This window comes from Gorilla gorilla, chromosome 14 (genome assembly GCF_029281585.2).
Source record: "Gorilla gorilla gorilla isolate KB3781 chromosome 14, NHGRI_mGorGor1-v2.1_pri, whole genome shotgun sequence".
NCBI classification, from domain to species: domain Eukaryota; kingdom Metazoa; phylum Chordata; class Mammalia; order Primates; family Hominidae; genus Gorilla; species Gorilla gorilla.
Genome location: NC_073238.2, coordinates 31,600,331 through 31,617,814, shown reverse-complemented (window position 1 = coordinate 31,617,814; position 17,484 = coordinate 31,600,331). Strand labels below are relative to the sequence as shown.

At 37.6% G+C, this 17,484-nt stretch overlaps 1 protein-coding gene and 1 pseudogene across 1 annotated transcript in view; both read left to right on the top strand.

Annotated features, from left to right (window-relative positions):
• Nucleotides 1-17,484, top strand: part of LOC115933524 (ankyrin repeat domain-containing protein 26) — an 82,343-nt gene that overhangs the window by 28,019 nt on the left and 36,840 nt on the right. The window contains exons 8-10 of the mRNA XM_063697151.1: nt 101-268; nt 2,395-2,428; nt 7,370-7,511. Of these exons, the coding sequence (XP_063553221.1) occupies nt 101-268; nt 2,395-2,428; nt 7,370-7,511 (344 nt within the window). The remainder of the gene's footprint in view (nt 1-100; nt 269-2,394; nt 2,429-7,369; nt 7,512-17,484) is intronic.
• LOC101140457 (large ribosomal subunit protein uL3m-like) lies at nt 11,509-12,549 on the top strand (annotated as a pseudogene).

The window sequence follows — 17,484 nt, the reverse complement described above, 5'->3', positions numbered from 1 at the left end:
ACATTGTGCACATGTACTCTAAAACTTAAAGTATAGTAATAATAAAATAAAATAAAATAAAAAAGAAAACATTATCCTTTTAATGAATTTTTTGAAGTAGTGTCCCTGCCTTGCATATGAAGGAAGTAAAGAAAAATGAACATGAAGACTGGACCACAACAGAATCTGTGACTTCACTAGTATTTAAGAAGGCTGATTTAATAACTCTTGATCTGCTGCAAGTGACTGATGAGAGCAGTTTAACTGAAATAGATGAGGAAGAAAGAAGGTAAAATTGATAAGTTCTTTATTTCTCTGTAAAGGAACGTTAGCAGTGATTACTTTTTCTGAAAATAGAACAGTGAAATATTTCAAAGCTACAGAATACTCAACAGTAGCAATGCTGCTGAAAGATTGATTAAGATAAAAATGAGTGGGTTTGACAAGGAGCAGTTTCAATAAATGGTCACCATGGAACCCTGACTCTAGTGGATGACAGTAGACATCTCTAGAGAGAACATTTTCTGAGAAAGGCAATAAAGAAATGGGTAATAAGTGAAGAGAAATATGGGATTCAAGGGTATTTTCTTCTTTTATTTTAATATAGAAGTTTTTAGAGTATGTTTGTATTCTTTTGTAATTGATCCGGTAGAGAAGGGCGTGCTTATGAGATTTAATTTGGTTTGCATGTCTAAGCGTTAGAAAGCTTGATACAGTGTTATTTATAGATTTATAGTAAACTAATTCTTTTCCCTCCTGCTATTCATATATAATTTTATGGTAAGAGGTTGTTCCTTCAGAATTGAGTTGGAAATGGAATATTCTAATGAAATTGAACATAAAAATGATGACCGAAAAGTTAAACTATTGTAGATAGATTTTTTAAAGTAACGTAATAATAAATGTACAAACATTAGGTCATACTAAATAGTATTTACATAATTCTTGATGATTGTATATATTACAATGCCTTTGACAGTAGCATCATAAATAGCTATGATTTGGTGAGGTACTCAGAAATATCAGGTATGTCAAATCTATAGCTGTTTGGCTTCTGGGGAGAAAAGGATGATTTTGTTTATGTACAATAGAAAAGCAAGCTACTGATGATCTATCAAGGATTATTACTTTTAGATTATACAGTTTTCAAGTATAACAACCATATTTTCCTGGACCAACTGACATGTATTGTGTGCTCAAGAAGCATTAGTTGGATGCAGGAATAAACGGTTGAATAGATGAATGAATGCCTGTTGATGGATCTTTAGGAAAAATTGAATTGTTCGTTCATTGAAAGTAGGTTTCTAAAATTGCCTAGGTGTAAGTTCTTAGTATTTTTTTTAATTGCAAGATTCAGAAAATATTACTTATAGTTTTGGCCAGAAATAGAATGAAAGTCATATCACTTAAAAAGAGCTGAAAATAAATATGGAGTTCATGGCATGTTGTGAAACACATGTTTTAGAGCCAGAATTCCTGGGTTTGAATGCTGGGTCTGCTACCGACCAGCTGTATGGGCTAGGGAAAGTTACATGAGTTTTCTGTCCCTGATTTCTTCCTTCATAAAATAGCTGATATGTTACCTACCTCACATAGTTGCTGTGAGAGTTAAAGTACATTTTTACAAGATGTACATTGCTTAGAAGAAAGCATCCAAACTGCTTAGTAAGGCCTGAAAAAGCAAAGTAATATCATTTAAGAGGAGTTTCTCTCATATAAGAACATAAGTAATATTTCCAAATAGCTTGTTTTCATCAAAAATGACAATAACAAAAAATGGTATATATCTTTTATCAAATAATGCAAGTAACCTGTTTTTCCTTTTGCTGTGGCTGTCAGAAAGCTTACTCTAAATTTAATTTCTGGTTGTATTATTAATTAGTAGTATATTTTCTTTGTCCCTTAATGTTGCTTTTTCTGTTTGTAGTTTAATCTCCCTTGTATAAAATAATTATATTTTCCATTCCCCGTAAAAAAATTACCTGTAGGCTGGGTGTAGTGGCTCACACCTGTAATCCCAGCACTTTGGGAGGCCGAAGCAGGTGGATCACGAGGTCAGGAGTAAAGACCAGCCTGACCAACATGGTGAAACCCCGTCTCTACTAAAAATACAAAAATTAGCCAGGTGTGGTGGCGCGTGCCTGTAGTCCCAACTATTTGGAAGGCTGAGGCAGGAGAATCGCTTGAACCCAGAGGCGGAGGTTGCAGTGAGCCGAGATCGCACCACTGCACTCCAGCCTGGGTGACAGAGCAAGACTATGTCTCAAAAGAAGAAAAAAAAATTACCTGTAAACTTTAAGAATAGGAGAAATACATTACAAATACAGAGATTTTATACACAAGACAATAGTTTTAGATATTCTTTGTATTTTACATATTTGTTGTTTGCCTGATATGAACTGTTTGTTGTTTTAGGCTTACAAAGAAAACATCTAACGAGAAGGACAAGGTATTGTTAAAAAATATGTTATCATGAATATGATTGTTAAAAGATACATTATAAGAGGTAAAGTGAAAAACAGAGAATCTGTGATTGTAAAGACATTTACTTTGAAAAAGTAATTAGAAACAGCAGCCAGCCACCCCTTGAAGGCACTGCTGCCCAAGGAATCCCCACCTACCCTCCAAAGCATTTCCGCCCCCAGCAGCCCCTCTGGAGTGCTTCTATTCATGGCCCTCCATTGCCCCACCAGAGCCCTATCATCCCTAGCACCCAATGGAGTTCTCTTGCCAGTGGTCTGGGAACACCTTGGTTCCCCCAGGCCATCCAGTGGTCAACCACAAGAGACCAGAGAACAAAGCCACAGGCCCAGTTGCAACCACCTAGGGTTAGAGCACTCAGCACAGGAGTGTGGAGCTGAGCTTTGGCCCTCTGAAAGCATCCAGAAATGAAGCCACTCATCTATACCTACATTGCAACACAGTCAAACCCTCAAACATGAAATTATAAAGCCAAAGGACAGCAGCTTAAAAGGAAGAAAGGATATCAGCCTTCACAGATGAGAAAGAACCAGCACAAGAACTCTGGCAGCTCTAAAAGCCAGTGTCTTCTTACCCCCAAATGATCACACTAGCTCCCTGGCAATGCTGCTTAACCAGATGGAGATGGCTGAAATATTCGAAACAGGATTCAATGTTTGTATGGCAAGGAAACTCATCAGGAAATAAGAGAAGGTTGAAACCCAATCCAAGTAAAGCTGTAAAACAATCCAAGTTGAAAGATGACATAACTATTTTAAGAAAGAACCCAACTCCACTTCTGGGAGTAAAAAATTCCCTACAGGAATTTCAAAATACAATTGGAAGCATTAACAGTAGAATAGGCCAAGCTGAGGAAAGAATCTCTGACATTGAAGACTGCTCCATCAAGGCAAAACATGCGGACAAAAATATAAAGCAAAATGTTTAATGATCAAACCTCTGAGAAATATGGGACTGTGTGAAGAGAACAAAACAATGACTCAGTAGCAATCCCGAAAGATTAGAAGAGAGTACACCCAATTTGGAGAACATATTTTAAGATATTGCCCACAAAAATTTCCCTAGTCTCACCAGAGAGGTGAAAACGCACATTCAAGAAATTCACAGAACCCCTGTCAGATGTTACACCAGATGACCATCCCCAAGACACATAGTCATTTGGTTCTCCAAGGTCAACACAGAAGAGAAAATCTTACAGGCAGCTAGACTAGAACAGGGGCAGGTTACTGTGAAAGGAACCCCAACAGGCTAAAAGCAGACCTTTCAGCAGAAACTTTACAAGCCAGAAGGGATTGGGGGCCTATTTTGAACATTCTTAAAGAAAAGAAATTCCAACCAAGAATTTCGTGTCCCACCAAAGTAAGCTTTGTAAGCAAGGGAGAAATTAAATCCTTTTCATTTGAAATACAAACCTCGAATATAAATGGTCTAAATGCTCTACTGAAAAAACACACGGTGGCAAATTGGATAAAGAAGCAAGTCCCAACTGTCTACAAGAGACTCATCTCATAAGTAATAGCACCCATTGGCCCAAAGGAAAAGGATGGAGAAAGATCTATTGGGTGAACAGAAAACAAAACAAAGGGCTGGGGTTGCTATTCTTACACAAGATAAAACAGACTTTAAACCAACAACAATCAGAAATGACAAAGAAGGGAATTATATAATGATAAAGGACTCAATCCAACAAGAAGAGTTAACTATCCTAAATAAATACTCTCACCCAACCTGGAGCACGAAGATGTATAAGTTCTTAGAGACGTTCAAAGAGATTTAGACAACCACACAATTATAGTGGGAGAGGTCAAACATGCACTTACAGTGTTAGATCAGACTCGACATGTGGCCAATTGTACCTAATAGACTGCTACAGAAAACTTCACCCAACAAAAATACAATATATTAATACATCCTTCTCATCTGCACATGGCACATACTCTAAGATCAACCACATGCGTGGCCATAAAGCAAGTCTCAGCAGATTCAAAAAAGCAAAATCATACTAACCACACTCTCAGGTGACAGCTCAATGAAAATAGAAATCAATACCAAGAAGATATATCAAAACCATACAATTACATGGAAGTTAAATAACCTGCTTCTGAATGACTTTTGGATAAAGAGTGAAGACAGAAATAAAAAAATTCTATGAAAATAATGAAAATAGAGACACAACATAGCAGACAGATCTTTGGGACACAGCTAAAGCAATGTAAATAGGAAAGTTTATAGTGCTTACTGTCTACATATGTAGTTAGAAAATTTTGAAATAAAGAACCAATATCGCACCTGAGGAATTAGAAAAACAAGAGCAAACCAACAACAAAGCTACCTGAATAAAAGAAATATCCCAAATCAGAGCTGAACTAAATGAATTTAAGATGCAAAAATCCATATAAAAGATTAACAAAACTGGTAATTAGTTTTTTGCAAGAATAAACAAGATTAATAGACTGTTAGCTAGGTTGATAAGGAAAAAAAGAGAGAAGATCCAAATAACTGCAATCAGAAATGACAAAGGTGACATAACTGCTGACTCCACAGAAATACAAAAAATCCTCAGAGATTAGTATGTGCACCTCTGTTCACACAAACCCGAAAACCACAAAAAAAAGGTAAAAATTTCTAGAAACATGGAGCCTCCCAAAGCTGAACCAGGTAGAAATTGAAACCCTAGACAGACCACGAATGAATTCCAAAACGAAATCAGTAATAAAAAGTTTACCAATGAAAAATAAAGCTGAAGATCAGATGGATTCATGGCTGAATTCTACCAGATATACAAAGAAAAACTAGTACCACTCCTACTGAAACTATTCCCAAAAATTGAGCAGGAGGGACTCCTCCCAAACTCATTCTATGAAGCCAGTGTCATTCTGATACCAAAAACCTGCCAGGCAGATGACAAAAAAAGAAAACTTTAGGCCAATATTCCTGAGTAACATGGATGCAAAGATCCTAAACAAAATATAAGCAAACTGAATCCAGCAACACATCAAAAAGTTAATACACCAGGAATGTGCAGGCTTTATTCCTGGGATGCAAGGTTGATTCAATGGGAAATCAATAAATTTGATTAAATACATAAACAAAATTAAAAGTAAAAACCACATGAGCATCTCAATAGATTCAGAAAAGGCTTTAGATAAAATTCAAGATCTCTTCATGGTAAAAGCCCTCAACAAAGAACTCATCAAAAGAACACACCTCAAAATAATGAGAACCATCTATGGTAAACCCATGGCCAATATTATATTGAATGGGCAAAAGTTGGGAGCATTCCCCTTGAAAGCTGGAACAAGACAAGGATGCTCACACTTACTACTCCTATACAACATGATACTGGAAGTCCCAGCCAGAACAATGAGACAAGAGAAAGAAATAAAAGGTATTTACATATGAAGAGAGGAGGTCAAACTATCTTTTTTTTTTTTTTTGCGGATGATATAAATCTATACCTAGAAAACCCCAAAAAATCTGCTAAAAGTCTCCTAAATCTGATAAATGACCTCAGTAACATTGCAGGGTACAAAATTAGTGTACAAAAATTAATACCATTTTTATACACCAATAAATATCTGAGAGCCAAATCAAGAATACTTGCCATTTACAATAGCCACAGAAAGAATCAAATACCTAGGAATACAGCTAACCAAGGAGGTGAAATCTCTAAAATAAAAATTACAAAATAATGCTGAAGGAAATTAGGGATGACACAAACAGATGGAATAATGATCCATGCTCATGGATAGGAAGATTCAATATTGTTAAAAATGGCCATACTGCCCAAAGCTGTCTATGGATTCAACGCAATTCCTATCAAACTATCAATGTCATGTTTATTTTATTTTATTTTGAAACAGGGTCCCACTCTGTCACCCAGGCTGGAGTGCAATAGTGTGATCTCAGCTCACTGCAACCTCCTCCTCCCGGCCCTCAAGCCATCCTCCCACCTCAGCCTTCCAAGTAGCTGGAAATACAGGCGCGTGGCACTATGCTAATTTTTATATCTTTTGTGGAGACATGGTTTCACCGTGTTGCCCAGGCTGGTCTCAAACTCCTGAGTTCAAGCGATCCACCTGCCTCAGCCTCCCAAAGTGCTGGGACTACAGACATGAGCAACCATGCTTGGCCCCAACATCATTTTTCACAGAATAAGAAAAGATTATTCTAAAATTCAAATGGTACCAAAAAGCCTGAATTGTCCAAGCAAACTTAAAGTGAACGGAACAAAGCCAGAGACATAACACTACCCAACCTCAAAATCCTTCTACCAAAAAGACGCTTGCACTCATATGTTAATCACAGCACTATTCACAATAGCACAGACATGGGATCAACCAAGATGCCCATCAACAGTTGTCTGGATAAAGAAAATGTGGTACACAGGCAGCATGGAATACCACATAGCCATAAAAAGAATGAAATCCTGTCCTTTGCAGCCACATGGATTCAGCTGGAGGCCATTATCCTAAGCCTACTAATGCAGGAACAGAAAACCAAATGCCACACGTTCTCATTTATAACTGGGAGCTCAACATTGAATACAGATGGACGCAAAGATGGGATCAAGACACGCAGGGGAGAGGGAAAGTGGGGATGGTGTCATGGGTTGCAAGACTAACCATGAGATACTGTTCTCACTAACTGGGTGATGGGATTATTCCTACACCAAGTCTCAGTGACATGCAATTTATCCACTAACAAGCCAGCACATGATGCCCCCTGAACCTAAAACAAAGGTTGAACAAAATAGTAGTTATTGATAAGGGTATCCTTTAATCAAAAATCAGTTCTTGTACCTACATTTTTGATCATATCAAAAGATGGGTGATTACCACTTATTTACATTTAGTATATGCTCTAATTATTTGTGGAAATTTTTGATATGTTGTTATTTATTTCATAGGTCAGAAACCAAATCCATTCTGTGGATGGCTTTGATGACTTAACTTGGTCATCTGAAATAGCCTCAGAGTGTTGTGAGCTGCCTTACTCTAATTACAAAAAGTTTATATTGCTCATTGAAGAACTTGGCGTGGATTGTAAAGGTAGGACCACTACCATTACATAAATAGAAGGTCTTTTTATGTATCCTGTAGTAATGTGTGCACACTTTGCTTAGCACTGCTCTATAGAGTGTTTAGGTGTTATAGTGATGTTCATCTCAGAAGGATGCCTTATGTCAAAATAGAGTGAGAATGATTGTATATTATGCACTCTCAGCCCAAGAGCTGTGATAATTCCACTGTACTTCATGTGAAGGACTCTGCTTCTCTCCTGTGCCTTTCCTCAAGGTCAGGTTACCATTGTCCACCACCTAGAATACTGCAATAACTTCTGAACTGTTTTCCTTATTATCCCACCTTCCTAAATCATGGTCTGTTAGGCAACCATAATTATATATTTTTTAAAATTCAGATCTGATCATGCTGTCCTTTTGCTTGAAAGGACTTTTTGCTTGAAACCTAGCTATTACTCTCATTGCTATAAGGTTAAAGATCTCAGTTTTCCAGCTGTCTGCAGCATCATTTCAGACTCTTCTTTCTGATTGTGTCCCAGCCACTGTCTTAGATGTGTGGCCCTGCTATCAGTAGCTTTAGTGATATTTGATAAAGGGCACATGTACATGATGTAGAATTTGGTAAGTTTTGAGATACGTACACACTTGTGAAATCATCACCGTAATGGAGATAGTTAACATATCCATCACATGCTAAAGTCTCCTGATACCTCTGCATATCCTCTTATTAAGAAACTGCTAAATTGTTTTTCAAAGTATTTGTACCGTTATCCATTCCCATCAGCAGTAAACGAGAGCTCCACTTGCTCTGTATTGTCACACACACTATAGACTTCTGGGTATTAAAAAATTTTTTTTGCCTTTCTGATGGATGTGTATTGTGCATACTATTATGGTTTTAATGCACGTTACCTTAATGACTACTAATGTTGAGTATCATTTCATGTGCTTATTTGCCATCTGTATCTTTGGAGAACTGTCTTTTCAAATCCATTGCCATTTAAAATATCATGCTGGTATTTGCAATGACCTGGATGAGACTGGAGACTATTATTCTAAGTGAAGTAACTCAGGAATGGAAAACCAAGCATCATATGTACTCACAGAGATGTGGGAGCTAAGCTATGAGGGCACAAAGGCATAAGAATGATACAATGGACTTTAGGGGCTTGTGGGGAAGAGTAGGAGGAGGGCAAGAGATAAAAGACAACATACATGGTGCAGCGTATACTGCTCAGGTAATGGATGCACCAGGATCTCACAAATGACCACTAAAGAACATACTCATGTAAACAAATACCACCTGTACTCCAATAACTTTTGGGAAAATTTTTAAAGATTAAAATAAATAAATAAATTATGCTGTTGTTTTCGTATTTGTTGAGTTTTAAGAGTTCTTTATGCATTCTGGATTCTATTCCTTTATTGGCTATGATTTTTGCAAGAATTTTTTTTCCAGTTTGTGGCTTCATTTTTCATTCTCTTAATATTTTTTAAAGAAAGGTTTTTAAAATTATTATTATTATACTTTAAGTTTTAGGGTACATGTGCACAACGTGCCGGTTTGTTACATATGTATACATGTGCTATGTTGGTGCGCTGCACCCATTAACTCGTCATTTAGCATTAGGTATATCTCCTAATGCTATCCCTCCCCCCTACCCCCACCCCACAACAGTCCCCAGTGTGTGATGTTCCCCTTCCTGTGTCCATGTGTTCTCATTGTTCAATTCCCACCTATGAGTGAGAATATGCGATGTTTGGTTTTCGTCCTTGCGATAGTTTGCTGAGAATGATGGTTTCCAGCTTCATCCATGTCCCTGCAAAGGACGTGAACTCATCATTTTTTATGGCTGCATAGTATTCCATGGTGTATATGTGCCACATTTTCTTAATCCAGTCTATCATTGTTGGACATTTGGGTTGGTTCCAAGTTTTTGCTATTGTGAATAGTACCGCGATAAACATATGTGTGCATGTGTCTTTATAGCAGCATGATTTATAATCCTTTGGGTATATACCCAGTAATGGGATGGCTGGGTCAAATGATATTTCTAGTTCTAGATCCCTGAGGCATCGCCACACTGACTTCCACAATAGTTGAACTAGTTTACAGTCCCACCAACAGTGTAAAAGTGTTCCTATTTCTCCACATCCTCTCCAGCACCTGTTGTTTCCTGACTTTTTAATGATCACCATTCTAACTGGTGTGAGATGGTATCTCGTTGTGGTTTTGATTTGCATTTCTCTGATGGCCAGTGATGATGAGCATTTTTTCATGTGTTTTTTTGGCTGCATAAATGTCTTCTTTTGAGAAGTGTCTGTTCATATCCTTTGCCCACTTTTTGATGGGGTTGTTTGTTTTCTTCTTGTAAATTTGTTGGAGTTCATTGTAGATTCTGGATATTAGCCCTTTGTCAGATGAGTCGATTGCAAAAATTTTCTCCCATTCTTAGGTTGCCTGTTCACTCTGATGGTAGTTTCTTTTGTTTTTAATTTTGAAGAAGTTCAATTGACCTGTTTGTTCAATAATGGCTTTTGCTTTTTGTGTACTATTTTTTAGTAGATTGGATAAGATTTTCTCCATAGATCAAAGGTTGTCAAGCCTTTTCTTTCTCGAAGTATGCTCTTATTAAAGACAGTAAATATTCTAAGATTTGTGGCAAAACAGATGCTGTTGCAGCTAATCAACTCCTCCATTGTTAGTATGAGAGCAGCCATAGACAATACGTAAATTAATGAACATAGCTGTGCTCCAGTAAAACTTGATTTATGAAAACAAGAAGGTGTCCCACAGGTTGAAGTTTACTCACCCCTATTATGTGATCATGGTTGTAAATATAGTTTCATCTCTTTCTTCCATTTTATTTCTTTTTCTTGCCTGAATGCACTGGCTAGAATCTTCAATGCACTGAATAAAAGTAGTGAAAGCAGACATCCCTGTGTTGTTCCTGATCTTATGGGAAAAGCATTTTGTTTCTCATCATGACACATGTTAGCTGTAGGTTTATCCTAGATGTTCTTTATCATGCTAAGGAAGTTCTCTTGTATTCTCAGTTTTCTGAGAGGTTTTTTTGGTCTTAATCAGTAATAAACGTCTAATTTTATCAAATGTCTCTATGTACTGAGAGGATCATATAGTTCTTGTTAGTTTGTTAATGTGATGAGTAACAGTGATTTTTGAATGTGAAACCAACCCTGCATTTCTGAGATAAACCACATTAGCTTATGATATATTATCCTTTAAATATATCATTGGATTCAATTTGTTAAAAGTTTTGTTTAGAATTTTTTAAAGATCAGTTTTAGAGCAGTTTTGGGTTCACTTCAAAATTGAGAGGAAGGTACAGAGAGATTTCCCATATGCACCCCCCACTACATGCATAGCCTCCCCATTATCGATATCCCTCACCAGTTAGATACAGTTGCAATGATGGATGAACCTACGTGGAGACATCATAATCACCCCAAGTCCATAGTTCACATTAGGGTTCTCTTTTGGTGGTGTACATTTTCTGGGTTTGAACAAAGGTATAATGACATGTATCCATCATTATAGTATCACACAAAGTGTTTCCACTTCCCTAAAAATGCTCTGTGTTCTGCCTATTTGTCCTTTCCTACCCTCCTCAAGTCTTTGGCAACCACTGATCTTTCTATTATATCCATAGTCTTGCCTTTTCCAGAATGTCATATAGTTGGAACCACACAGTAAGTAGACTTTTCAAATTGGCTTCTTTTACTTGGTGATGTGCATTGAGGGCTCCTTTATGTCTTTTCATGGCTTAATAGCTCATTTGTTTAACCCCTGAATATTTCATTGTGTGGCTGTACCACAGTTTATTCATTCACCTACGGAGGATATCTTGGTTGCTTATAAAATTGGTTGAAGGAAGGGCATCGGCTGGTGGCCATTGCAGCGACTTCCCCATGGCTGCTGCGTCCGCGTGGTGGTGGCGTGGGGACGCCCTGAAAGCAGAGCAGCTGGGCACCCGGAAGTCATGTGTCGAGTCTTCCTGGGCTAATCCATCCCGGGTTGGAGGCTGCTGATGCAGGTCAGCGCCCAGGTGCTGGGTCAAATCGGGGATGGCCTGGGTGCTGCCCTGGGCCCGGGGAACAGAACACACATCTGGCTTTTTGTTAGAAGTCTTCATGGAAAGAGTGGCACGTGGTGGGATGAGCATCTTTCTGAAGAAAATGTCCCATTCATTAAGCAGTTGGTCTCTGATGAAGATAAAACCCAATTAGCAAGTAAACTGTGTCCTCTGAAAGATGAACCATGGCCTATGCATCCTTGGGAACCAGGTTCCTTTAGAGTTGGCCTTGAAGCTGGGCATGATGCCTTTATGGACCAAGGATGGTCAAAAGCACGTGGTCACATTACTTCAGGTACAAGACTGTCATGTCCTAAAATATACTTCAAAGGAAAACCGTAATGGAAAAACTGCAGCCCTGTTTGTAGGAGGCAAACTGTATCACGTTTTCATAAAGCTACACCTGTATTGGAATTTTACTGAGAACTTGGATTGCCATCAAAACAGACAGTTATAATCTTTAATGTAACAGATAATGCTGCAATTAAACCAGGCACTCCTCTTTATGCTGCTGACTTTCATCCAGTACAGTATGTGGATGTCACAGCCAAAACTATTGGTAAAGGTTTTCAAGGTGTCATGAAAAGATGGGGATTTAAAGGCCAGCCTGCTACACATGGTCAAACGAAAACCCACAGGAGACCTGAAGCTATTTCAACTGGTGACATTGGCAGAGTCTGGCCTGGAACTAAAATGCCTGGAAAAATGGGAAACATATATAGAACAGTATATGGACTGAAAGTGTGGAGAATAAACACAAAGCACAACATAATCTATGTAAATGGCTCTGTACCTGGACATAAAAATTGCTTAGTAAGGGTCAGAGGTTCTAAACTGCCTGTATATAAGGATCTCGGTAAAAATCTACCATTCCCTATCTATTTTCCTGATGGAGATGAGGAGGAACTACCGGAAGACTTGTATGATGAAAACGTGTGTCAGCCTAGTGTGCCTTCTATTATGTTTGCCTAACATCTTTGGATGTGGCAGAACCTTACATATTCTGTGAGCTTTGATGAGCCAGAGTAATATAATAATCACCAGAAATCATACTCTCCTTTCTTAGTCACAACAAAATCACACATGTCATCTTTGTCAAGGGTGTAAATGAATCATTCATACCCCAATTAAATTTTGTTAGAAAAATTACCACATTAAACATACAAGTTAAGTAGATTGGATTTGCTGAAATTGGTGTTTGGCGTATTAGCAAAATATTCATAATTTGTGGACTTGATTCTTTTTTACTACATATTTCCTAAGTTACCTTAAGATGTCTATAAATTTAACTTTGATTCAAGTTTTGTCAATCTTTGTGAAATAGTGGTTGTGGAACAGTAGAAAACCATATGGGGACTATGGTGCAACCTGTTTTGGTAAAGAAACCATTTGCTAAAATGGAAAAAGTACATAAATTTTTATTTAAATTACAGAAACATGTATGTTAAAGGCTGGACAAAGGAAAGACAATCAAATCATAAATTATGGGTCCTGTTTACATTTTTGTTGGGAGAGGTGATTTCTTTTTAGTTTTATCACTCAATAATAAGATCAGTATGAATTTTTTATTGTTTTATTTTTTTTTTGAGACAGGGTTTTGCTCTGTTGCTGAGGCTGGTGTGTAGTGCAGTGGTGCAATCTTGGCTCACTGGAGCCACGACCTTCTGAGCTCAAGTGATCCTTCCACCTCAGCCTCCCATGTATCTGGGACTATAGGTGCCCACCACCATGCCTGGCTATTATTTGTATTTTTTGTAAAAATGGCGTCCTACTATGTTGCCCAGGCTGGCCTTGAACTTCTGAGTTCAAACTTTGTACCCTCCGTGGCCTCTCAAAGTGTTAGGATTATAGGTGTGAGCCACTGCACCCAGCCTACCTTTCAAAAAGAATCTATAATGATTTAAGATTGTATGTTCAACAAACTTTTATTAATCATGTGTTAATCAAAATGCTAATGGTTTCTGGGTTTCTTTTTAATTGCATGAAATTAACATGTATTTACTAATGGCAGGTTCATGACAAATAAGCTTAATCATGTGTATAAGCAGACCTCGGCTTAAATACTTGATTTCCTCTGAACCAGATTCTTAATTCACATCACCCAATAGGTTTGTTAGTCATAGTGTTAGATCTCCATGTGATATACTATCCTGGTTGTATCACATTTTTCACTTTAAATCCAAAGGTAGCCACTTTTTTAAAGTTTTTATTTATACTTTATCTTATTCCATTAAAAATTTATGGCAATTGATAGGAAATCCACTCAATAAAATAGAAAAATAAGAGAAAAATATTTAGAATAGTATAAATTAGAATAGGTGGTATTTTGGGGGAGGGAATAGTGTCAATGTCGTATAGATGAGCAGTCTATGCTGTGCAGAGTTGTTATATTCAGATAGTTCGGTTTTGAGCTGCCTGGGTGCAAAGTAAAACATATAGCATTATTTGTTACATACTGTTCGTTATTCATGAGTTTGGATAGTGATAATAATAGACTGTCATAGTCTTTAACTGGAGTAGATTACATTTAAAACCACCACACCATATTTGGTTAAAAAAAATAACTTACCAAACTAGAAATTTGTTAACTTGTTCACAGTTATCTCTAGCAATCATCATATACAAGCGTAAAATGCTAGAAGAATTCTTTTCAGGAATCAAACAAAGATACCCTCTACAACTTCTATTCAACAGTATTCTTGGGTGTCCTAGCCAGTGCAGTAAGACAAGTAAAAGTAATGAGATAAATTGGAAAGTAAGAGCAAATCTCATTATTTGTAAGAAATATTTACCTAGAAGATGAAAGGTAGACAACTGACAAGTTATCAGAACCAATAGAGTTGAAAAAGGTAACAGTACAAGATTAATATACAAACATATAGCAATATTTTATGGGAAAAATGGATACTATTTATAATAGGAATTAAAAATTACCTAGGAAAAGCCTAACAAGAAATATGCTAGTGTCTTATGTCCTTTTTTGAAAGATAGATAAGAAAACTTGAATAATGGAGAAGAATATCATGGCCATGAATGGGAAGATTATGTTGTAAAGAATTCATTTCAGTCCTGTTTTAAAACTTTCAGCAGGACTCAGAGCTAGTCAAACTGATTATAAAATCATGTGCAAGTGTAAATTCAAGAACAGCCACTACTTAAAATGGTACACATTAGTTAGATATGCCCCCACACTATGCTTAGGAACTTATACAGACATACCTTAGAGATATTATGGGTTTGGTTTCAGACCATGGCAATAAAGCAAATATCACAATAAAGCAAATCACAGAATTTTTAGTTTCCTGATGCATATATAAGTTATCCTATAGTCTATAATGTGTTTCAATAGCATTGTATCTTTAAAATATACATACCTTAATTTTAAAATATGTCAGAAAATGCCAAAGATCTTCTGAGCCCTTAGCATGTTGTAATCTTTTTAGTGGTAGAGGGTCTTGCCTCAAAGTTGATGGCTGCTGAGTGATCAGGGTGGTAGTTTCTGGAAGGTTGGATGGCTGTGGCAGTTTCTTGGCATAATGCAATGGACTTTGCCACTTGATTGACTCTTCCTTTCCAAAAGATTTCCCTGTAGCATGGAGTGCTGCTTGATAGCATTTTGCCCACAGTAGAACTTCTTTCAAAGTTTGAGTCAATCCTCTCATACCCTGCTGCTGCTTTACAACTAAATTTATGGAATTTTCTAAATCCTTTTTTGTCATTTCGACAGTGTTCACAGCATCTTCACCATAAGTAGGTCCCATCTCAAGAAACCAGTTTCTTTACTCATCCATAAGTACCTCCTTTTCTCTTCAAGTTTTAGCATGAGATTGCAGCAATTCAGTCACATCTTCAGGCTCCACTTCTGCAGTACATTCCTCCGCTGGAACCTTGAACCCCTCAGAGCCACTCGTGAGAGTTGGAATCAACTTCCAAACACCTGTTAATGTTGATATTTTTACTTTCTCCCATGAATCATGAATGTTCTTAATGGCATCTAAAATGGTGAATCCTTTCCTGAAGGATTATGGCAACTGTAACCTTACAAAACATATTTCTTAAATGATTAGAGTTTGAAAGTCACAATTGCACATTTGTGCATGGACTACAGAATAGATGTGTTAGGCATGGAAACAACATTATTCTTGTACATCTTCATCAGAGCTCTTGGCTAACTTAGGTGCATTGTCAGTGAGCTCTAATCTTGTGAGACAAATGGACAATTATTTCTGGGAGAACATAAAATCTTTTTCCTGCATTATTTGTGAAAAAGGAATCAGTATATGAAGGTAGCCAGTTGCCAAGACATAAGATGTTTTCACGAAGGCAGGGAACCTTCTGCACTTAAAGAGCCTGCCCCAAACTTACTGTCACTGTAGTCGGTGGTCTGTGGATCTGTTTTTGAGTTTTAAAATAACATTTCTGATCACCTTCTGGGATTACAAGTATGATTCCTGTCTTCTAGAATCAGGGAACAAAACTTTAACTCTCACCCCCTAACCCCAACTAGTCCCACTACCAGCAGCTTCTACAGGTACATATCCTTTGAAGAGGATTCAGGCTCCATTCTGGCAAACTAAGTGGCCCAGACGAACTGTGCCCTCCTTTCCAGTTGTGGAATACCTAAACCAGTCTGCCTAGTCCAACACTACACAATGTGGTTTCCCAAGAACCTTAGGGTTACTATTTCTGGCCACGCACAAGCATTTTGCCTCAGCAGCTGTCCTCAAATGTTCAGCTCTGAAATGGAAATCTGCCTACTATAGATAGGGAGTACATGGTCCCAGGACTCCCCTGCTCTACTCTCTGGATCCCAGGCAGTACTAGAAGCCTGCTCTTGAGCAATGCTGACCACAGGACGGATATGGTGGCAATTCAGTTCTCAGCAGTGGAGCCATCTTGGGCCTGAGTTGAGCTTGAGTTTGATTTACTCTTTTAGATTTTGTCTTGAAATGGAGAACCTTTTTGTAATTAAACTTCATTCAAATTAGACATTTGTTCCAGCATACTTGGTACTAGCTATTAGGAATAAAATATGGACATCCTGAACCTTGTATAATTCTGTAAGCCTTAGAGAGGCCAACAGATTAAGGGATACTTTAAGAGTTACACTACTGGTCATCCTTCCTCTCCAAGACCTTTATCCTACATGCTAGGGTAGCCGAAGCTAAAATGCAAATGTTAATTAGTCCTATTTCCACAGCGTCCCCTGGCATGGGTAAATTGGATGATGCCAGCTGTCACAAACATTAGTCTATAAATCAAAGTATCTATTACAGCAAGTATAAGGATATACTTTACAAGAGTATGAAGCATTTCAGAGTCAGTAGTGCTTTTGCAGTCTTTAATGCTGAGGTACCAATCTGCTTTTCAGCTTTTCACAAGGGGTGGAATATAAGGATGACCTTTACAGCTAATTTCTAAAGATAAATTTGCAGATGGGACCTGACCATGTTTCAGCACATATGGAGAAATGCGTATAGAACTATGGCCTGTTTTTCTAGTGTAATGAGTATTAGAACACAGTCACACACACAGAAGCTGAATTCGTACGTAGGGTTCCTCATATGCAGAATGAATCCCATTAGTCTGTAAGATTACTTGCCTTACATCTAGTAGCTTATTTTGTTTTACTAATCAAAAGAACCCCTCTTTGAGAAAGAATGTGTCGGCGTGAAGTCTCTCCTGATTCCAGCAAAATTGAACCTATGCCCTAAATCATTGCCCAGAGAGAGACTGTTGGCTGTGTCACAGTGAAAACCCATTATGGGAGGAAAGAGCAGCATTCGGATTGCTGACTCTGAACCTGTTATTTGGACCTCTGGAATGAATACCTTTAAATGTTTGTGTTATTCCTCATTTTTGTCAGAGTAGAAACACAGTGTGGGCTTTCTGTGGCATTGAGTCTTG